Raw genomic sequence first — 21485 nt, 5'->3', positions numbered from 1 at the left:
GCCTTAGTGCCGCCGGGAGCCATGCATCAGGCCCCGGCGTGGGGCCGTGCGGACGGCCGGACCTCTGGGCAGGCAGGCACGCCCTGCTCCTTCCAGCCAGCAGCCTGCACCTTACAGGTAAGCCAGGCCTCACCAACCGGGCCCAAGGGGAGCCCAGGGCTCTGATCCAGTAGGGGCTGGAGCTTGCAGAGTGGGGTCTGCCTGAGTAAGGGCCCTGGAGGTGGGGAGACAAGCAGGCTAAAAGGTCAAGTGGCTGGAGCCATGGGCCACGTGGCAGGATCCAGTCTTTCCTGGACATCTAGTTTCTCCACCCTCAGAGGGAACCACCCTCCCCCATCTAGGGAAGGTGGGGTGAGGGCGGCGAGCCTCTTGGGACCCAGCCACCCTCATCCTCATCACACGGCTGAGTCCCCTGCCCCCTTTTCTATTTAGTCGCCCCAGGGGACAAATGGGGGCCACTCTCTGCCCCAGACTCCCTGTCCACCCTTGGATTCCTATGGGCCCAGGGGACCTGAGCCCTTCCTTCTTGGAATCTTTTTTCTTTTTTCTGGCCACACCACAAGGCACACGGGATCTTAGTTCCCTGACCAGGGATGGAACCCGTGCCCCCTGCAGTGGATTCTTAACCACTGGACCGCCAGGGGAGTCCAAATCTTTGAACCCAGGATACCGACTAAAAGGAGCCTGTGATGCTCTGACCAAGTGGGTTTTTTTGTTTTGTTTTGTTTTGTTTTTTGGGCCATGCCACGCGGCTGGAGGGATCTTAATTCCCCAACCAGGGATGAAAACGGGGCCCATGGCAGTGAAAGTGCGGAGTCCTAACCACTGGACTGCCAGAGAATTCCCAAGTGGTTTTTAGACTGTGTTCCCTGGAGCCCTAAGAGTGCTCTCCCTCCGTTATCCTGAGCACACAGTTTGAGTTCACATAGGAGTTCTGCTATAATATTTTAACTGAAATATATTTGAAAGTCTCTGGTTTGGTCTGCTTGGACGCCATGAGAATTCCGTGTAGCAGAATGGTTAGAGTCCTGGTGCCCACATTCCTACCTCTGCCCTTGGGCAAGCCACTGATCCTCTGAACCTTCCTCTCCTCACATGTAGAATGGATTGTATGAGGACTAGGTGAGGTCATCTGTTTAAAGTCCCTGGCAAAGGTCAACTACCCCAAAGGTGATGATGATGGCCCAGAGAGGGACAGCGACTTGCAGGGAGATGCACAGCATCCTCTCTCTTCTTTTCAGTCATTCGTGCCTTCATTGATTCACCAGGCACCCACTCTACGTCTAGTGGGACACTGGGGACCTCAGATGGACACTGCTATGGAAATCAACCTGGGTGCCGCTGGCCACGGGCCCCGCACAGAGCTCGACGATGAGGACTACCCCCAGGGTGGCTGGGACACGGTCTTCCTGGTGGCCCTGCTGCTCCTGGGGCTGCCAGCCAATGGGCTCATGGCATGGCTGGCCGGCTCGCAGGCCCGGCAGGGAGCGGGCACGCGGCTCGCCCTGCTTCTGCTCAGCCTGGCCCTCTCTGACTTTTTGTTCCTGGCGGCAGCAGCCTTCCAGATCCTGGAGATCCAGCATGGAGGGCACTGGCCACTGGGGACGGCCGCCTGCCGCTTCTACTACTTCCTGTGGGGTGTGTCCTACTCCTCCGGCCTCTTCCTGCTGACAGCCCTCAGCCTGGACCGCTGCCTGCTTGTGCTGTGCCCTCGCTGGTACCCTGGGCACCGCCCAGCCCGCCTGCCCCTCTGGGTCTGTGCCGGGGTCTGGGTGCTGGCCACCCTTTTCAGTGTGCCCTGGCTGGTCTTCCCCGAGGCCGCCGTCTGGTGGTACGACCTGGTCATCTGCCTGGATTTCTGGGACAGCGAGGAGCTGCCGCTGCGGATGCTCGAGATCCTGGGGGGCTTCCTGCCTTTCCTCCTGCTGCTCGTCTGCCACGTGCTCACCCAGGCTGCCACCTGCAGAACCTGCCGCCGCCAGCCCGGCTCCACGGCCTGCCGAGGCTTTGCCCGCGTGGCCAAGACCATTTTGTCAGCCTATGTGGTCCTGAGGCTGCCCTACCAGCTGGCGCAGCTGCTGTACCTGGCCTTCCTGTGGGACATCTACCCCGGCTACCTGCTCTGGGAGGCCCTGGTCTACTCTGACTACCTGATCCTGCTCGACAGCTGCCTCAGTCCCTTCCTCTGCCTCCTGGCCAGTGCCGACCTCCGGGCCCTGCTGCACACCGTGCTCTCCTCCTTTGCCGCAGCTCTCTGTGAGGAGCGGCCGGGCAGCTTCACTCCGGCTGAGCCACAGACCCAAGCGGCCTCTGGGGATCAGACTCTACCAGGGCCAGTGGCTGAGGCCCAGCCACAGGTGAACCCCACAGCCCAGCCACTGTTGGAGTCCGCGGCCCAGCCACAGTCAGACTCTCTGGTCCAGCCTCAGCTGAACCCCAGGGCCCAGCCCCAGGAGAACCACGAGGCCCAGCCCCAGCCGGATGCTGGGGCCCAGCCACAGGCAAGCCCTGAGGCCCAGGCCCCTGGAGCCCCGGCCAGCTCAGCCCCCAGCCCCTGTGACGAAGCCTCCTCTGCCCCCTCCACGGATTCCACCCCAGAGGCCCCTGTGAACCTGGCTGAACCTGCTGCCTCTGAGGGAGAAAGCCCCAGCAGCGCCCCCCAGGAGGAGGCCCCGGGTGCAGGCCCCACGTGAGAGTCTGGGAAAGCCAGGGCCGCCAGGGCAGCAGAAGAGCTGGGGAGACAGAGGAACCAGCTGGTCAGAGGACGACGGCTGCCGTGGAGGAAGTCCTCATGGAAAACCCCAGCGAGCCCCTTGGCCTGGCAGACGGACTTGGGCGACGTGAACACGAAGCAGCCAAAAGTCCCGGACAGTCTGTTGTGAGCGTCATGTCCCTGCCGGATCCCAGCAAGCTCCTCTGTGCTTGGCCCACACACGGTGGTCCAACGGTCCCCTGAGCTACCACAGCTGATGGTGCCCTGCCGGGCTCTGCCCTCCGATGCCCCCCAGACCCCACAGACAGTCTCCCCTTAGCCTCGGTCCTGCAGGAGAAAGACTGGCAGGGTGACTTCTCCGGGCTTGATCTGACCTCCCCTGATCCTTCCCTCCCTGCCCCACTTCCTGTCCCAACCTCTAACCTGGATGCGAGGAGCCGAAGAGGAAGTCCCTGCAGAGAAGGGAGCCATTCATCAGGAGCCCAGGGTCTTAGGAGCCCACAAGCTGGCCTGGCACGGCCAAACCCTCTCTGCCAGCCCCCTGCACCCAACAGGCAGTGGGGCTGGGGCAGGACTTCCCTCAGCAAGGTGGTGGGCGCAGAGGCGAGAGCTAGCAAGCCTGGATTCAAATCCGGTGCTGGGTGACTCTGGACAAGCTGATTCACCCTCCGAGCTCCTGTTTCATCTGGCATTGTGAGGATTAAATGAGAAAGTGTGTGAGGTGCCTGGCAGGAACTGGCACACAGTAGGGGCTCGGTGAACAGGGGCTCTTCCTTCACGGACATCCAGGGATGTCCCTGCAGGGGCTGGGCATGGATTGGAGGAGGTGCCACCTGGCCTGAGCATCTGGGATCCTGTGAACTTCGGGGCAGACCATGGTGCCCATGACCAGCTCTGGGCTGCAGACACCCAGGTGGCCTGAGAGAGCATGTGCCCGCCTCCGTGCCTCGGGCAGCTCCAGGGGACTTCAAGTTCTGCTACGTTTAAGGGTTCGAGTGCTCACCTGCCCATCCCCCACCAAGGAGGAGGTACAGAGTGCCCTTGTCCTGCCTCAGCCTGAGCCCCTTCTATACACTCAGCCCAGATGCAGAGATGGGAAGATGTCCCAGCAGAGAACTCTGGGGACCAGGGGCTCCAGAGATAGCACAGGCTCCTTGGAGGTCACACGGTGTCTCTAGGGCAGAGCCAACCTCCTCCCTCTTAAGCTGCAGACACTGCTAGAAAAACTAGGAAGTGCTGAAGGTCTATTTTCAGACCCCCCACACCACTTCCTTTTCATACACATCACTCTCTACTGGCACTCACCCTACCCAATCCCCAGGGTTCCAAAATCATGAACCCTTTCCCCTTCCACCCCCCTGCCCCCCCCACCCTTTCCCATTAGCTCAGCGTTGTGACCTTTAGAAGCTGAGAGATGTCCTTACCAGTAGGTGTAAATGACAATGACATTTTACGTGCTACCCTTCCCAGGGGTGCTTGCTGTATAGGCAGACTGATGTGGTGCAGTCAGATTTGGATTCTGGTTCCCAGGTCGCTCTTTGCCTCAGTTTTCTCCTCTGTAAAATGGGGTGATAACATTCCCTTTGCAAGTGTGGCTGTTGTGATCATTAACCAAACCCGGGGATGGAAGCATGCTGGGTGGTGGTGTTGCTGATACCAGCAGCATAATCATAGCATTTCCTGCAATTGTGGGCACCGAGGCTGGTGGGAGAGATTTCTGGACAGGCACAAATTTGTTGAATTCATTCATCCAGCAAATATTTATTGAGCACTTGTTAGGTGCTTTTTCAGCCAGGCTTCCATTTTGGGTGGGGTTAGCACATGGCCTCTAGTGCCCCTCAGAGGTTGTTTGAATCCTGGTTCTCCACAGCTCACCAGCTGTGTGATCTTCAGCAAGGCTCTTGGCCTCTTTGAGACTCAGTTTCCTCATCTGTAAAATGGGGATCGTAATCATGGTTCCATTTTCTAAGTGTTAATCCCTGTGAAGTGCTCAGATCCTTGCCTGGCACACAGTGCTTAATAATTGTTAGCCACTCATTCAATTATGCCAGTGGACACCCCCAGGTCTCACTCAGGCCTGGGACAGCACTGACCCCCCAGAGCCCACATGGCAGCATCCTGCCCACCAGGCATTGCCCCCCCCCACCCCGCCCCACCACACAGCCTCCTCCTCCACTTTCCAAATGCTTTCACACTCCCCACCCCATTGGACTGCATACTTCCTTAGGGCAGGGTCTGGACTGATGTCCCCCTTGCAGAGTGCCCCTCTTCCTTCTCCCAGGTAGGGACCCCGAAGCTTTTTCACATGGCAGGCAGATCAGGGACTAAATCCTCAGTGCCAGCCACCTGCCTTCAACTCTGGTCCATACTCCTAACCCCACCTCTTGGGGGACCTCCCTGGCGGTCCAGTGGTTAAGACTCTGTGCTTCCACTGCAGGGGGTGTGGGTTCCATCCCTGGTTGGGGGACTAAGATCCCACATGCCACGCAGTGTGCGGCCAAAAGAAAAAAAAGATGCTACTAACCCTACCTCTTGGAGAGTGGGCCAGCCCCACCTCCAAGGTCCCAGATGGGAACCCCACTCATAATGGGTACTTGCCATCCAGGAGAAAGAGCAGTGCCATGAAGGGTTTTGTGAGATAAAGAGGAGTTCTCCTCCCGGCCCACAGAGGAGGGTTTTGTATCGGAGGAAACATGCACACCCAAGGCCAGAGAGGATGAAGGGAGGGCTTACCCCCAACATTCCACAGCCCCTCCCCTCACCCCTAACACACTCCATGGGGCTGGGTTCCTGTTACCCTCTGGAAGATTCATCCCTTCCACAGGTGAGAGACACACTTCCCTCTCCTTCATAGGCACCAGACATTGAGAGCTATGACTATGAACATTTTTCAATTCCACATTCAGGGCTGCTGTTCATTTATTCATTCAGTATACATTAATTGAACACATACTGTATGCTAGGTCTTGTTCTAGGAACTGGGGATACGGTGGGAAACAAGGCAAAGTGCAATCCTCAATTTGCGGACATCCTAGCGGGACAAGGCAGACAAAAAGCAAATACACAAATAATTAGGGAATTCCCTGGTGGTCCAGTGGTTAGGACTCTGAGCTGTCACTCCTGAGGGCACAGGTTCGACCCCTGGTTGGGGAACTAAGATCCCACAAGCTGTGCAGTGCGGCCAAAAATAAAGCAAATACACAAAATAATTATACAATATAACATCAGGTAGTGATTAAGAACGTACAGGGGGAACAAGTAAGGGCCAGAGAGTGATGGGTAAGGGGGATGGTCAGGGAGGGCCCCCAGAGGAGGTGACATTTGAGCAGAGACCTGGAGGAAGTGAGGGATGGAGCCTTTTCAAGATGTGGGGGAAGCGCTTCCAGATGGAGGGAACAGGATGTGCCAAAGCCCTGGGGTGGGAAGGGAGGTGGTGTATTTCAGGGATAAGGAGGGTCAGTGTCACTGGGCCACATGAAGAGAGGAGGATGGAGGAAGGTAACAGGTGGGGGAGGGGGCAATGACGGTGGGTCATTGATGTGATGAAGGGCAAAGGGAGAGGGTTCAGGGTAGGGGATCTGGTGTGGGCTTTAGACAGACTCCTGGCTGTTGCCTGGGGGACACAACAGAGAGGGAAGCTTTGTGGCTGCGTTTCCTTTTCCAAACCACCCACATTCTGGTCCTGGGCTGGAAGGATTGGCCTGTCCTAGGGGTTATGGAGCAGTGGGAAAAGCAAGGACTTTGGAGTCAAACAGAATGCCAGATTGGAGGGGGCAGATTCTGCCTGTGGGACCTACAGGGACACCTAAGCCTGCCAGGGTGGGATGGGGATGGGGTAGATCCAGTGGGCCAGCCTGTCTCAGGAGCTGGCCAGGAGGAGGGAGACATCTGTGGACAGACCTCCAGGCCTCGGTGGGAGATGGTTGAGGAAAGCAAGGAAGGTTTGAGGGGTCTGGAGGTCATGGCCCTATTTCTCTTTTTAATAAGGAGGCCAGGCAGGACCCAAAGGTGTCCATCGGGGAGAATGAGAGGGCTGGGCCTTCCACTCGCCCCCTAAAACACCACTGTTTTATTTACATTGTACCAAGAGCACGTACCTTTGTAACTTGAGGCACGTGAATATATCGCCTGTCCGAATAGATACTATATTTCGAGTTGAGGTGGACTCGACCGGGAAGTATGCATTGAGGTGGGGGATTGGGAGGGCGGGCTCCACCCAACCCTGGAGACTCCTGAGGACACGGACAGGAGGAGCAAGATGGGGAAGGGGTCCGGGTATGCCGCCAGGCTGCCGCACCACTGCCCCATTCCCATCCCGGCCCCTGCCGCTGCCCCTGACCCTTTGCCCCAGAGGGACCTGGAGGGCTGCGGGGCGGAGCTCTCTCAGGCCCCGCCCAGGCCCCGCCCCTGAGCCCCGTGAGGCTCCGACCCCGCACTCCTGGCTCCGGCCTGCCAGGCCACAGCTCACAGCCTCCCGCCCCGCCCCTCCGCGCGTGACCTAGGCCCCGCCCCCTTGAGCCCCCGCCCCGCCCCCCGCCCCTCTCTCCTCTGTCACTTCCTGATTCCCTCTTCCTGCTTCCCAGAGACTGGGATACGGAGCCACCCGAGGACAGTGCAGCAGCCTCCAGGCGTCCCTGGTGAGCGCGACGGGCCGGGGCTGGGGGCGCAGGCGGGGGGTTGGGCGGGACTTCGGGGGCAGAGCCGCAGGGGGCTGGGGTGGGGGTCGCGAGTCCGAAGAGCCCTTCCCCTCCGTGGCGCCCCACCCTCAGTCCCAACTCCCCCTGGCCGCTCAGCGTCTCCCCTGCCAGACCGGGATCCTTGAAGTTGGGCTCCTGCTTCACCTTGGACCCCCGCTCTGAGGGCGCTCTGGGATGCTCTGTGGCTGGGAGCGGCGTCCCGACCCCCGCCCAGTCCTGCCAGGGCCCCTGGACCGGCTTGGGGCTCCCTGCACATTCCTGCAGGCACTGCACATTCCGTGGGACCCAGAACTGTGGCCTAGCGCGGACCCACAACGGAGATCATTCTGGCCTCCTCTGTCTGTCCTCCCCATCACCCTGCTTCCAAATCCTGGGCAGGAAGGAGCCTGCTGGGAACTGACTAGGACCCACCAAGGAGCTAAGCTTGCACTGGCTCGGGCACCTCCCCCCTCCTCCACACGCATACCAGAGGCCGGGGAGACGCCCTGGGTAGCGTCCAGCAGAGCCCCTCAGGACTCAGCAGTGGTTCTGCAGGAGGTCAATGCATTTCTGCCTTCAGATCCCCCCTTGGGGAGAGGCGGCCAGGTCAGCCCTGTGACCCTATCCTGTAACTTGGGAAACCGAGAGCCAGGCAGGTTATCAGGCCCAGGCGCCCTGTTGCATCCTCCCCACTCCCTTCGTGCAGCCCTGGGAGGCTTGGGGGTTGTTGGGATGGGCAGCGGCTGACCTACACTTCTCCACTCTGCAGTCATGTTCCGCAAAGTGGTTCGGCAGAGCAAATTCCGACATGTGTTCGGGCAGCCTGTCAAGAATGACCAGTGCTATGAGGACATTCGAGTGTCCCGTGTCACCTGGGACAGCACCTTCTGCGCCGTCAACCCCAAGTTCCTGGCAGTGATTGTGGAGGCCAGCGGTGGAGGCGCCTTCCTGGTGCTCCCCCTAAGCAAGGTGGGCCCCATCGGGGCTGGGAGGGGACTGGAGCCAGCTTGGTCGCATCTGCCAGGTCTCTCTGCTCCCTTCACAACCCATAATTTGCCCATCCCCACACTGCCCGGCAGCTGTCGTAATCCACATTTACCGCCTGGGAGGTGTTAGCACAGATAGGGAAAGCCTGTTTTTTATTGCCACAGAGTCAGGGTCAGAGGCAACAAACATATCCTGCTCATCTGGTGACACCTGTGAGGAAGAGGTGGGTCAGGAGGAGGCAGGGTGAGAGTCACATCTGGGCCACCTGTGGGCCAGGCCAACCACATCATTCCTTGTCCACCGAGGGGAGGGCTGAAGTTCTGGGAGAGATGGAGCCTGGGCATCTTGGGTCCCCCTTGACTGCCCCCCTCATGCCTGCAGACCGGCCGCATTGACAAGGCCTACCCGACAGTGTGCGGACACACAGGACCTGTCCTGGACATTGACTGGTGTCCCCACAATGACGAAGTCATCGCCAGCGGCTCGGAGGACTGCACGGTCATGGTGAGGCATGGGGCTGTGATGGGGCGGGGGTCGCAGATGTGGCTCAAGGCTCCTGGCAGCGGGGCCAAGCAGGGGCCTCATCTGCCCTCCCCACCCCTCCCCAGGTGTGGCAGATCCCGGAGAACGGGCTGGTCTCCCCTCTGACGGAGCCGGTGGTGGTGCTAGAGGGGCACAGCAAGCGAGTGGGCATCATCACCTGGCACCCGACGGCCCGCAACGTGCTGCTGAGCGCAGGTCTGCACCGCTGCCCCTGCCCTGCCCCTCGATGCGCACAGCTCCGCAGCATCCCACACCCTCTCCCAGGCCCGTCTGACACCCAGGAAGGTTGAGGCCCACAGAGGTCGAGTGCCGGGTCGGGTCCCAGGAGGGTGGTCATTGCTGATGGCCCCCCGCTCGGCAGGCTGCGACAACGTGGTGCTCATCTGGAACGTGGGCACGGCGGAGGAGCTGTACCGCCTGGACAGCCTGCACCCCGACCTCATCTACAACGTCAGCTGGAACCGCAACGGCAGTCTTTTCTGCACCGCGTGCAAGGACAAGAGCGTGCGCATCGTTGACCCCCGCCGCGGGACTCTGGTGGCGGTACGTGGCCCTGGAGGGTGAGGATGGCTGCAGACTGGCCGAGGGGCTCTCTTGGGGCTCCACACTGACCGCTCCGTCTCCCCGGCAGGAGCGGGAGAAGGCTCACGAAGGGGCCCGGCCCATGCGGGCCATCTTCCTGGCAGACGGCAAGGTGTTCACCACGGGCTTCAGCCGCATGAGTGAGCGGCAGCTGGCGCTCTGGGACCCGGTGAGTGGCCCGGCCGGCCCAAGCGGGTGGCCTCAAGACGGGCTCCACCCTGGGCGAGGAGGGCGGGGTCACCTGGAGAGGCCTGTCGTTCCCAGGTTCTCAGCCTGGCACCTGAGGCACCCAGGACCTGCAGCCCTGCCAGCCTCTCCTCTCCCTGCCCCCTGCTCTCTGGCCTCCCCCACCGCCTCCACCTGCCTCCGTGTCTGCCCACAGTGTTCTTGCCCCTGAAAGGCCCTTCCCTCCTTTGCTTGTCTGTTAACACTCGGCTGTCCTTCGAGGCCCAGTGCAGAGGTCCCCTTCTCCAGGAAGGCTTCCAGCCTTTCCTGTGATGTGCTCTGTCCCACAGGCTTAACCTTCTGTCTGGCGACCTCCGGGGGCCCCTCTGAGACAGCAGCTAGCGCTGCCCGGCACCCCTGGCTCCCGCGTGGTGGGGGCTTTCTCAGTACTTGCTTGGTGGCCTGGCGGTAGTCTGAAGGCCTGGAGTAGGCGGGGAAAATGGGACCGTGGGAGTGGAGGGAGGGGAGCCAGGAGGGCCTGGCGGGGCTACACCGTGTGGGCAAAGGGTGGCAGTGGTAGGGGCAGTGCCAGCCAGCTTGTGAGGCTAGCTGGGGCCAGTCCCAGTGAGGGGTTAGGACAGTGAGGGGAGAGGGCAGGTTCTGGCCTGGCCTGACTGCCCTTCAACCCATGTGCCAGGAAAACTTCGGGGAGCCCATGGCCCTGCAGGAGTTGGACTCTAGCAACGGGGCTCTGTTGCCCTTCTACGACCCTGACACCAACGTGGTCTACGTCTGCGGCAAGGTAGAGCTGGGCAGGGCTGCTGGGGACAAGGAAGAGATAGGCAGGCCCAGGTGCTGACCCCTGGCCCCTCCCGCCCTGCAGGGTGACTCCAGCATCCGGTACTTTGAGATCACAGACGAGTCCCCCTACATCCACTTCCTGAACACGTTCACCAGCAAAGAGCCCCAGAGGGGCATGGGCAGCATGCCCAAGAGGGGCTTGGAGGTCAGCAAGTGCGAGATTGCCCGGTAAGAAGGTGGATGTAGGGAGCTGCTCGGGGGCAGGAACCGGCCCAGAGGGGCCCCGGGGTCAGGGGTCAGCCTGTGGGAGGGGCCAGGGTAAGGACTGGAAGGGGAGGGCAGAGGGAGCTGGGAGAGCTGGTAGGGGGCAGGTTCCACCCATGGGTCCTCCCTCCCCGCCCTTTCCCAGGTTCTACAAACTGCACGAGCGCAAGTGTGAGCCCATTGTCATGACAGTGCCACGAAAGGTGAGGCCACCTGGTTCCCTGCCCACCCACTCCCTTTCTAGCAGACAGACCACACAGGGGTGCCCAAGGTGAGGCTCGTGAATGGGACATGGCCGAGTGGGTGTAGCCAGCAGGCTGGACAGATGCCAGCGTGCCCAGCGAGGGCCAGGCAGGGATGAGACACAGGGTGAACGGAGGCCTCGCTCTGCGTGAGCCACAGGAGGCAGATACTGGGCAGCCTTGGAGTCTCCCTGTAGGAGGCAAGGCAGGAGCAACAGCATGGCTGGGGCCGGGCCTCCAATGAGGGGTGTGTAGTAAGCCAGGCGAAAGCACAGAGGTGGGAATGGAAAGGAGCGGGGAGTCTGGCTGCAGTGGAGGCTCCTGTGAGGTGGGGATTCGGCCACATGTGGCTCGGCCTCAGAGCCCCAGCTGAGAGCCTTGAACGTGCTTCGTTTCTCTCCAGCCAGCGTTTACTGAGGGCACAGGGTAGCGTGCCAGGCACGTCCAGGGAGCAGAGCTGAGGGCGAGTTCAGCGGGGCCAGCCCCAGGAACTCACTGTCCACAGGGCACAGACGTGGCTCCCAGAGTCCCACAGAGCCACGTAGGTGGCCCCTGCTTGGGAAGGTGGGGGGAATCTTCAGAGGGAGCTGTCGGTGGTGTCCAGAAGAAAGTGAAAGAACAGATTTGAGCTTTAGAAATGTCACTAGGGGTCAGGCCATGGGAAGATGGGTTGACAGGGTGCAAGCCTGGAGGCCAGGAGAGTGTTGAGGAGGTGGCCACTCAGGGTCCAGACGAGAGGACCCTGCAGGTGGGCCCCAGCTGACCCAGACCTCCCCCCGGCCCAGTCGGACCTCTTCCAGGATGATCTGTACCCCGACACAGCTGGGCCTGAGGCGGCCCTGGAGGCAGAGGAGTGGGTGAGCGGGCGGGATGCCAACCCCATCCTCATCTCCCTGCGGGAAGCCTACGTGCCCAGCAAACAGCGGGACCTGAAGGTCAACCGGCGCAACGTGTTATCAGACAGCCGGCCCGCCGCGGCCCCTGGCTCCCCCCGCCCGGGGGCCTCCACGCCTGCTGCCTTCACCAGTATTGCCGCCCCTGGCGGCAGCCTTGCTGGAGCCGGGGTAGGTGCCCCTCAGCTCAGGGTGGTGTTGGGAAGCCCGGGTGTTGCCCAGGTCTGCTGTGCCTGCCTGAACCACTCACTGCCCCTCTCTGGGCCTCAGGCCCCCTCTGCCTGATAGTAGATTTGGGGAGGGCTGCAGCTCCGAAACCCCTGCCCCTGCTCATGTCCCTGCAGGAGGCTGGGAAGCTGGAGGAGGTGATGCAGGAGCTGCGAGCACTGAGAGCGCTGGTCAAGGAGCAGGGGGATCGCATCTGCCGCCTGGAGGAGCAGCTCGGCCGCGTGGAAAATGGAGACGCCTAGAACTGGGCCCAGTGGATGACACTCCCCATTCACCTCCTCCGCCCACCCCTTTCTCACTCAGCCTCTGCTGGCGGGTCACACTGACTCCGGCTGGCTGCCCCTGCCCCCGCTGAGGGTTTCTGGGGCAGGTTCAGGGACCAGTCCACACCCTGAGCCATCCTGTGGGCCTAGGCTGGAGCCACCGCCTGGCTTTGGGCATTGTTACTGGGGAGGGTTTTTGTACCCAGGAGAGCTTCTACTCTGAGGCACCGTCTCCCCCACCCCCACCCAGCCCCCCTGCTCCCTCCCCTGAGGAAGCAGGAGGGATGGGCTCTATATTTTCATTCCAAATAAAATTCTCTTTCTAAAAGCCAGGTTTGCCCTTCTGCTGCAAGGGTGGGACTGGGAAAGGAAGTCTGGACCCCTGGGGGGGGACATAGGGCGCCCCCATGGATCATAAATGTGAGAAAGGTCTGGGGGACTGTGAACATCCCCCGCACTGCCCCCCATAGCCCCATCCTGGCCCGGGGAGAGGCCAGTGAGGATCTGGTGTGGATCAGGGTGGTTCTGAGAGGCCCCGGGGTCGGGGGTGGGGTGGGGGGGCGACGAGGGTCCTGTTGCAGGGAGGGCTGAGCGGGATGTTGTGGGCAGGAAGCGGAAGCGCCGAGTTAACCCCAGGTGCATCGAGAGCGCAAGCTCATTTCTCGCTCCACACGGCCAGGGCTGGAGGTGGGCGCCCGGCGCTGAGAGGCCAGCAGACCGATGGTGAGCCTGGAGCCTGCTGGGTCCTTGGGGTGGGGACCACAGGAGGTCAGGGTTGGAATGTCTAGGCCCCAGAAGCTAAGGAAGGACCCCCCGCGGGCCCGGGGGCAGGAGCAGCCAGGCAGGGGACAGAGGCGAGACACCCGGGATGAGCCCAGGGCATAAGCTGGGCCTTCCTCTCACCTCACATCAGACCTGGGCCTCCCTCAGATTCAGGAGGTGGCTACCCAGTGCCCCACTCCATGCCCGACCCCCCTTCAAGACCCCCAGGTGGACTCTCACCTGCTCTGCTCGGGAGCTGGGACTCTGCACGGCCTCTACTCGCATCCCTGGAGCCTGGGCAGACAGTGGGGTGGGAGAAGGCTTGCTCACATCTCGGCACCCCTCCCCCCACACACCCCCCACCTGCCTTGTTCCAACCGCAGGCTTCCTCTGGCAGCTGCACCCGCCTGCCCCAGCCCCTGGCCCTGCGAGGCCCGAGGCCCCAGGGACGGAGAGTTGAACGGAAATGCTGCAGCTAGGGCAGTCCCCATGGGGCAGTCCCCGTGGCTGCGAGGGAGGAAGAGGGGTCTCAGTGACCCCCATCCTGGGACCTGGCCAAATGGAGGTTACACAGTTGCCTCGGGCTCGGTCCCCCCATCCTGGGCCTCAGGAAGAGCCAGCTCCAACACCAGCCTTGCAGGTGCCTTCCTTCCCTTCCGTCCCCTCCTCCTGGGGGCAGAGTCTTTACAGATATATATTTTTTTAAATTAATTTATTTATTTTTGGCTGCTACTCTTCGTTGCGGTGCGCGGGCTTCTCATTGCGGTGGCTTCTGTTGTTGCGGAGCACGGGCTCTAGGCGCGTAGTTGTGGCACGCAGGCTCAGTAGTTGTGGCGCACGGGCTTAGTTGCTCCGCGGCATGTGGGATCTTCCCGGACCAGGGCTCAAACCCATGTCCCCGGCATTGGCAGGCGGATTCTTAACCACTGCGCCACCAGGGAAGTCCCTACAGATATTTCTTGAGCGCCTACTCTGCGCTAGGAATTGTTTAGGTGCTTAAGCCAAAAAGAACCCCATCTTCCTGGGGGGAAGAGAAAAGAATAAGCATACTAAACGGGCAGTTATCTCCTGTGTCGGGGAGGGGGTAGGAGGGTAAAGCAGGGCTGGGCTGTGGGGATGAATGTCAGGGTACTAATCCAGGCCAGCTTAGGCTGCACTGAGGTGCCTTGAGCCAGGGTGAGCAGGGAGCCATGTGGCTCTCGGGGGGGATGGAGCATTCCAGACAGAGGGGACAGCCGGTGCACAGGCCCCAGGCAGGAGCCGGCTTACGTGGTGCAGTGGGAGAGAGGGAGGCGAGAGGCAGGAGGACGCATCGCTGGCGGACATCACAGAGCCAGGAGAGGCCTTACTGACAAGGGCTTTTCTGCTTGACTGTCCCCATCTTACCCAAGAGGCCACCAACCGCAGGCAATGAGCCCCTTCCTGTCTCCCCCCAGGACCTGCGCTGTGTCCTAGGGCTCTGGACGCTGCTGGCCCTGCCAGGGGCCCTGGGCTCGGGCCGCAGCGCCGAGGACAGCCCGGGCTCCAGCTCCTCAGTCACCGTGGTCCTGCTGCTGCTGCTGCTTCTGCTGCTGGCCACTGGCCTGGCGCTGGCCTGGTGCCGCCTGAGCCGGGACTCGGGGGGCTACTACCACCCGGCCCGCCTGGGCGCCGCGCTGTGGGGCCGCACTCGCCGCCTGCTCTGGGCCAGCCCGCCAGGCCGCTGGCTCCGGGCTGAGCTGGGGTCGCCAGAAGAGGACCCGGAGCGGCAGGAGGATGAGCGGGACGTGGAAGATGACTGCAACCTGGGTGGTGGCCAAGAGGAGCGTGAATCCCAGGAAGAGGGGCAGCGTGGAGAGGGGCCCAGCCCACAGCAGGCCCCGGAGCCGGCCGAGGAAGCCTATGACGATGACACCGAAGGGGGTCTGGGCCTCGGCTCCCAGGGGCCGGTGGGCTCTGGGGGCAGCGCCGAGGCCCTGCTGAGTGAGCTGCACGCCTTTGCCGGCAGCGCGGCCTGGGACGACAGCACTAGGGCAGCTGGGAGCCGGGGCCTCCATGTCACCGCACTGTAGGAGCCAGCCCTGGCGCCACATCCTGGTCACTGTGCCTCTGCTTCCCGAGCTGCCACGGCTGGACACAGCCTGCCCTGGGTGCATGTGACCCACACCCCCGCTTGGAGAGCCTCAGACAGTCACTCCCCGCAACGAGTTCTAGTCCCCAAGTCTGTGTATCCCTGGCCCCTCCAGTAAGGCCATCCGTCCCCAGGGGGCACTGGGCAGCCATCTGAAATAAAACCCCTCCGGCCCACCGCCGTTCTGTGGTCCTGTCACGGCCCCTCCCATCCCTTAGCAGGGACTCCTCCCGGCACGACCCCATCCGCCCCTGCCCCAGAAGTCCAAAGGAGAAACCAGGTCAGTGCCATGATTGAACACTTTAATAATCCAAGGGCACAGCTCAACTGCGGGAGGCCGGGGGGCAGCCCCCCTCGACTGGCAGCCGTTGTCTGCAGTCCTTCGTGTTCATGATTCAGGGGCACGGCCACCCCCAGCAGAGACACTCACGCACACTCGCTCCTGTACCCCTCGGCACAGCCCCAGGTCTCTGGAACTGGCCCGGGGTCCCACTGCCCTCATCTCTACCCACTCTCTTAGCGCCCGGGGCGCCCACGGCCTTTCTTGGACTTCTTGGTCCCTGAAGGGGGTCGGATGGGGAGGGGGGCAGTGCTCGAGGGCGGCGGTAGTGGCGGCGGCGGCAGCAAGAGAGGGGGTAGAGTGGGCTCCAGGGGCTCCGGTGGGCCGGGGCTGGGCCGGAATCCCTCAAAGGGCGAGAACTTCAGGGGGCTGCAGGGGAAACCGAGGCAGAGTCAGCATTTCCTGGCACGGGGCCAGGATGCAGTCAAGTGCCCACCCAGGCGGCCCCTGCCATAGAAGTTCCCATGGTAGACGGAGAAACAGAGGCTGAGGCTGGTTCAGAGACGGCCAAGGCAGCCCTGGGGTTGACGGCAGAGCCAAAGCTAGAACGGCCCCCGTCCCGCGGTACCTGATGGGGGTCCAGGGGCTGCCGTTGAGGCGCCTGGGGGAGCGCAGCTTGGGCTGGAGGGAGAAGCCCTCCTTGATGCTGTCCAGGACGGAGGGCGCCACGTACGTGAAGCCCTAGGGGGCAGAGGCGGGGCCAGGCGAAGCTCAGGGTCCACCGCTCCTTGGCCACACCCCTGCCCGTGTCCCTGTAACCCTCAGGCCCCCAGACCTCACCAGGAAGGCCTGGTTGGCGCTCTCACTGAGGGCCGTGTCGTCTGGACTGTCCACCGGCGTCTGCCTCGTGAAGTGGGAGTCAAACTGGCTCACGTCCTCCTCCGACTGCTGTGGGCACCCCGGGGGGAGAGTCAGGGGTGTCCAGGACAGGGGCCTCCATCCGCCCCCAGGCCAGTGGGACCTCCACTCACCAGGGACGGCCGGAAAGGGGGGTCCACTCGGCGGGCCAGGAGGTCATCCCAATTAACGTGCCGGAAGAAGGGGTGCCTCTGTGGGCAGAGTGCCCCCAAACGTGCCAACATTTCACCCTCCATGGCTCCCTCAGAAACCCCCTCTGCTCTAGGGCCCTGTCCCCTGCACCCAGACACCCTTGGGGGCTCAGCCCTGCCCCCTCGTAATGGTCCCAGACCCACCTGCACATCAGCGGCGTCCCCAGGGCCACCCCCGATACGTTGGCTGGGATTCCGCTTCAGAAACTGCAGGATAAGGGCAGGGGGTGAGGGTCTCGGGCGGAGGTACCGGTTGTTTCCGAGTGGCCCCAGGGGGTGGGGAAAGGTGAGAAAGGGGTCGTGGCTTGCGGTGGGGGCCCTGGAGTGTGGTCTCCACCTACTGACACCCTCAGGATTTCCAAGGTTTGGTCCCATGGCCCCTTCTCCACAAAGCCTTTGCTGGCATCACCCCAGGGCACATTCGTGGGGATCCAACTCACAATCTGGATGGGGTGCCTAGCCTCCCACTTTGATCCCCAGTGACCGACTTTTTGAGGAGAGCGGCTAGTGCATGGTGCAGGCCTCGCTGATTAGGACTCAGACTAGGGACCTGGCCAAGGTCGGCAGCTGGTCCGCGCCAGAGCTGACGTCTCACACCTCACAGCCAATGCTCCTCGTCCCAAAGGGACATCGTACAGGTGGGGGAAGGGGAGTGGGGAGCTCCAGCAACCCTGGCCCAGGGAGACTCAGGAGCCTATGCAGGGCCTGGGAGAAGAGACGGGGGCCGTACCAAGGGCAGGAGGGAGCCCACCTTTTTGACGAGGTCCCGGGCATCTGGGGTGAGGTAGGCGGGCAGCTCCAGCTTCCCTCTGATGATCTTATCCATGGTTTTCTTCCGGTTCTCTGCAGTGAAGGGTGGCTGGAGAAGGCAGAGGGTGAGAGGAGCCTTGCGGGCCTCCCACCGGGCCCGCCCCTGCCCCGGGAGGGGGCCCTCCTCCCGCCCCCATGCCCACCCTCCCGAGGAGGCTGGACTTGCCGATCCAGTGAGCATGTCGTACATCAGGGCCCCCAAGCTCCACCAGTCCACCGCCCGGTTGTGGCCACTGCGCACCAGAATCTCAGGGGCCCTGGGGGCCAGGTGGAACCATCAGTCAGGCCGAGCCCTGCCTGGCTGTCCTCCCGACCCCTGGGCCCAGCCGGCTGCCGCTTACATGTACTCGATGGTGCCGCAGAAGGTGTGGGTGACGGCACCCTCGTGAATCGACTCCTTGCAGAGGCCGAAGTCCGTCAGTTTGATGTGACCTGAGGAAGAATGTTAGGGCGGGTCGGTCAGGACCCCAGGCCACCCCGCGGGGCTCAGCCCTCCCCACACATGCGCACCCTGGCTGTTGAGCATGATGTTCTCAGGTTTGAGATCCCGGTAGATGATGCCTTGGGAGTGGAGATGGCCCAGGGCCAGTGTGATCTCTGACAAGTAGAAACTGCAGAGACAGGACAGGGTGAAGGCAACGTGGGGGTGGGGGGGGGGTGGAGCCAGGCCCTGGCGGGGAGGGGTCCCTGGACCCCCTCAGGAGAGAGGCTGGAGGTAACACCCACCAGGCCGTGTCTTCCAGGAAGATGCCCTCTCGCTCCAGATGTGTGAAGAGCTCGCCGCCTGCGACACAAACATGTCAGCAGCTGTGTGCTGGGACCAAGCTCCTCTGCTCGCCGAGCCTTGGTTTCTTCTCGGGGAGAGTGGGGCTCGTAATTCCCGCCCTACCTGCCTCCCAGAGCTGCCGTGGGGACTCAATTCAATTCAGCAAACGTCTACCGACGCCTACTCGGTGCCTGGCCCTGTGCTGGGTGAAGCTGGGGACAGAGATGAGGAGCCCCAGCCACTGCCCGCAGGACGCTCAGTCTACTGGGGAGACAGACACGCACACAGCTGCTCCAATGTGCCAGACTGAGGCAACGGCCCTGAGAGCCTACCAAAACCTTCACAGAGGAGACAGGAGGACACAGTTAACCCCAGCGTGAGGGGACAGAGAAAGTCCCTGGCAGCGGTGAGACTTAAAGGGGATGCAGAGATGGAGCGCAGGAAATGAAGCTCCCAGGGCTCATCGGGACAGATGGGGTCAGTAGGAAAAGCAGGCCCGGATCGCTTCATGGCGAGCAGGGGACACCAGGCCAAGGAGGCCAGGCTTGATCCGGGCAGTTGCAGGGAGCCATGGAATTCTGAGTAGGAGTGTTGGGGGCAATCCCGTGCTCTGAGACGATGACCCTGGAAGTTGGTGGAGGAGACACTAGGAAGAGGGTGAGCTGGAGGCTTTGAGGCCAGTTAAGAAACAACTGTGACGCCTCCCCTCCGCCCAAGAGAGTAGAGAGGATAGAGGACACTGCAGAGAATGAACCATCTGGATTGGGATCTGACTGGATGCAGGGCACACAGAAGGGGGGACCAGCACATGAAGGGCTACTGGAAATGGACAAAACAACCCTCTGGACATCTATACAAACTCCCACCATTCCCATCCACCCCCAACACCGGTGAGGGATACAAGAGGCACTGGACAGACGTTTGCTGAATGAATGAATGAATGAATGAACGAACGGACAGAGGGATGGATGAGGTGGGGCCCCCCTGGCCATTCTACATACCACGTCTCTCCCAGCTCCCCCCAGAGCTCCCTGTGCTGGTTCCCTGGCCTTGCCCACACCCCAGATGGGCCCGCACTCATACCACTGAGGCACTCCAGGATGAGGTAGAGTTTGCCACCAGTCTGGAAGGCATAGGCCAGTTCCACAATGAAGGGGTGCTTCACTGACTCTAGAATGTTCCGCTCAGCCCGCGTGTGTGCCGTGTCCTTGGCGTTGCGTACAATTTTGGCCTGCAGAGGCAGGGATCAGTTAGAAGGTGGGCCCCCAGGACTCCCTCAGTCCCTCCAGCCATTACCCTTCAGCCATTCTCTATCACCGCATTGTATTTCTCCATAATTCTGCAGCTATCAGCAACCATCCTTTCCAGGGACTGGTTTATTCCAGCAGCACCGTGTTTCTCAACTTCCGCACTCGTGACATTTGGGGCAGATAATTCTTTGCTGTGGGGGGCTGTCTTTTGCATTGTAAGACCTTTAGCAGAATCCCTGGGCTCGACCCACTGGATGCCTGTGGCAGTCCCTCTCTAGTCGTGACTCAGAAATGTACACCGACATCGCCAGCACTGCCAGACGTTGCCTGGGAGGCAGTACTGCCCATGGTTGAGAATGTACTGCAGAACAATATAATTGCTACTGACAATACACAAGCAAGTGCTCAAGATAGCGACCATCCCCTCCACTACGTTCACTGCTGTCTCCCAAAGGCCGGTGTAGTACATTGGGAATGGCAGCCACTGGGTGAGGATCTGCCGGCTGAACGAATGACTCACCTTCCTCAGGACTTTCATGGCATATATTCTGCCCACATTGGTGCCCTGCACCTTTCGCACCTGGAACACCTGCAGGGCAGGGGAGACAGGATCAACCTCCCTCTCCATATTCTATCTTCAAAAAGCCCTACCCTGAAGCTCTGGTACTGGGACCAAGAGGCCCACCCAGGAGTGGGGCGGTAAAGATTTCAAATCCTCCGATTCTAAGAGGATTTACAAGTCGAACTATTTTTCTTTTAACTTTTTGGCTGCAGGGCATGTGAGATCTTAGTTCCCCGACCAGGGATCGAATCCCCGCCCCCTGCATTGGAAGCACTGGACCGCCACAGAAGTCTCTATAAGTCTAATTTGTTTTGAGACCCTTTGGTGCAGCAAGACTAAGGCTGTGAGGCCAGTGAGGAAGGAGGAGGGCCGGTACCTTGCCATAGTTCCCCTTGCCCAGCACGCGCAGCAGCTCGAAGCAGTGGGGCCCGATGCGCTCAGGGCCCGGGTTCACACTGCTCTCAGTCAGCTCCACCTCTTCATAGTGCCCCACAGGCCTGTGGACACAAGAAGTTAACGGGCGCAAGCTCCAATGCTCCTCAGGTCCCCTTCCCCAGCCCATTCCTTCCTCCCCCAACACAACCCTCACTCACTCCAGGCCAGCCGCCCTCAACTCGGCAAGGGGACACACGTCCTGTGAGAAACCGAGGGGTAAGAGCCAAGGGAGGTGCCAGGCTCCCTCCCCCCAAGCTGGACTGCTTGGCCCAGGCGTGGAAAGGGTGACGAATGGGAGCTGGCAGGCGATGGGCCAGGACTGCGGAGGAGAGGCGAGGGCAGGAAAGGGAGACGCAGGGGAAGGGCTGGGGGCCTGCAAGACAGGTGGGGGTGAAGGTAGGATCAGAACCTAATAGTGGCCGGGATCTTAGACAGACCGGGGTCTGCAGGAGAGGAGCCCACTCTGGGGGCGGGGGGCGGGGCGGGGGGCGCACGAGCGATCCCACCGCCTGGATGATGGGATCGAGCCGGGATCGAGCTGCGCCCGGACGGACCACTCACCGCGGGGCTGAACTCTGGCTCGCCCTCGCCCTCGCTGCCTTCCTCCGTCTCCAGGTCCAGGTCAAACACCGCCGCCATGCCCGCACCGGCCCCGCGGGCTCCCAGGTGCTTACCTAGCAGCGCTCTGACTGACTGACCGGCCCGGGCCTTACGTCATCATTCCGCGACTGCGGTCTCGCGCGCCGATGACGCAAGAGACTGCCCCTCCCGCGAGCTGGCGGCGAGAAAAGTTGGCGTCCGTCACAAGGCATCTCGGGCATGGTAGTTCCTGAGTGCCGGGGTGCTAAAGCCCGCCGAACCTTCTTCCGCGGGCCCCTCAGTCTTCCCAGCACAGCTTCCTCCGGGGTGGCACAGGACAAGGGCCTCCTGGAAGCCGACCATTTTGGTTCTGGGGCGACTTTGACTTTGGACGGGGCAGAGTCGAAGTGCATGCAGGTGTGAGTGTAAATGCAATTCCCAGCCCTGTTGGAGCCCTACGCTGCC

General features: G+C 61.7%; 4 protein-coding genes across 5 annotated transcripts; 3 read left to right on the top strand and 1 right to left on the bottom strand.

The window, feature by feature from the left end:
* Positions 1-1256: 1256 nt before the first annotated feature.
* Positions 1257-2693, top strand: GPR152 (G protein-coupled receptor 152; the record flags this gene model as incomplete). Its single annotated transcript, XM_082660718.1, has 1 exon — positions 1257-2693. The coding sequence occupies exon 1, from the start codon at positions 1308-1310 to the stop codon at positions 2691-2693; it is 1386 nt and encodes a 461-aa protein (XP_082516844.1). The 5' UTR covers positions 1257-1307.
* A 4594-nt stretch (positions 2694-7287) lies between these two features.
* On the top strand, positions 7288-12687 carry CORO1B (coronin 1B). The gene is made up of 11 exons (XM_082660600.1): positions 7288-7350; positions 8159-8358; positions 8758-8880; positions 8985-9114; positions 9281-9462; positions 9551-9670; positions 10364-10468; positions 10550-10695; positions 10877-10934; positions 11759-12037; positions 12211-12687. Exons 2-11 carry the CDS (start codon positions 8161-8163, stop codon positions 12334-12336), a joined length of 1467 nt encoding a protein of 488 aa, XP_082516726.1. The 5' UTR covers positions 7288-7350; positions 8159-8160; the 3' UTR covers positions 12337-12687.
* A 342-nt stretch (positions 12688-13029) lies between these two features.
* On the top strand, positions 13030-15405 carry PTPRCAP (protein tyrosine phosphatase receptor type C associated protein). Its single transcript, XM_082660529.1, has 2 exons — positions 13030-13080; positions 14556-15405. The coding sequence occupies exons 1-2, from the start codon at positions 13078-13080 to the stop codon at positions 15168-15170; spliced, it is 618 nt and encodes a 205-aa protein (XP_082516655.1). The 5' UTR covers positions 13030-13077; the 3' UTR covers positions 15171-15405.
* Positions 15406-15517: 112 nt separating this feature from the next.
* RPS6KB2 (ribosomal protein S6 kinase B2) lies at positions 15518-21151 on the bottom strand. 2 transcript variants are annotated; one of them, XM_082659154.1, is made up of 15 exons: positions 21003-21151; positions 20600-20640; positions 20383-20503; positions 19965-20033; positions 19278-19425; positions 18155-18212; positions 17939-18039; positions 17770-17860; positions 17595-17685; positions 17370-17477; positions 16763-16825; positions 16541-16618; positions 16350-16457; positions 16099-16250; positions 15518-15928 (listed from the first exon to the last, which is right to left on the bottom strand). In XM_082659154.1, the coding sequence occupies exons 1-15, from the start codon at positions 21078-21080 to the stop codon at positions 15625-15627; spliced, it is 1611 nt and encodes a 536-aa protein (XP_082515280.1). In that variant the 5' UTR covers positions 21081-21151; the 3' UTR covers positions 15518-15624. The 2 variants fall into 2 exon arrangements, with proteins under 2 accessions (XP_082515280.1, XP_082515279.1); XM_082659153.1 differs by having other exon boundaries at positions 15518-15938; positions 16138-16250; positions 21003-21134.
* Between the last annotated feature and the right edge of the window lie 334 nt (positions 21152-21485).

This window comes from Grampus griseus, assembly GCF_964374135.1.
Source record: "Grampus griseus genome assembly, chromosome: 8".
Lineage (NCBI taxonomy): Eukaryota > Metazoa > Chordata > Mammalia > Artiodactyla > Delphinidae > Grampus > Grampus griseus.
The sequence above is the reverse complement of the archived record's forward strand: the minus strand, read 5'-3'. Positions and strand labels throughout refer to the sequence as shown.

Excerpts from the sequence above, each read along its gene's own strand:
- CORO1B (XM_082660600.1), top strand. The coding sequence starts at position 8,161 with ATGTTCCGCAAAGTGGTTCGGCAGAGCAAATTCCGACATGTGTTCGGG. Across the intron at positions 8,359-8,757 it reads TGGTGCTCCCCCTAAGCAAG|ACCGGCCGCATTGACAAGGC; the intron begins GTGGGCCCCATC and ends TCATGCCTGCAG. Across the intron at positions 8,881-8,984 it reads CGGAGGACTGCACGGTCATG|GTGTGGCAGATCCCGGAGAA; the intron begins GTGAGGCATGGG and ends ACCCCTCCCCAG.
- RPS6KB2 (XM_082659154.1), bottom strand. The coding sequence starts at position 21,080 with ATGGCGGCGGTGTTTGACCTGGACCTGGAGACGGAGGAAGGCAGCGAG. Across the intron at positions 18,213-19,277 it reads CATCCTGGAGTGCCTCAGTG|GCGGCGAGCTCTTCACACAT; the intron begins GTATGAGTGCGG and ends TTTGTGTCGCAG. Across the intron at positions 16,251-16,349 it reads GCGCCAACCAGGCCTTCCTG|GGCTTCACGTACGTGGCGCC; the intron begins GTGAGGTCTGGG and ends TCTGCCCCCTAG.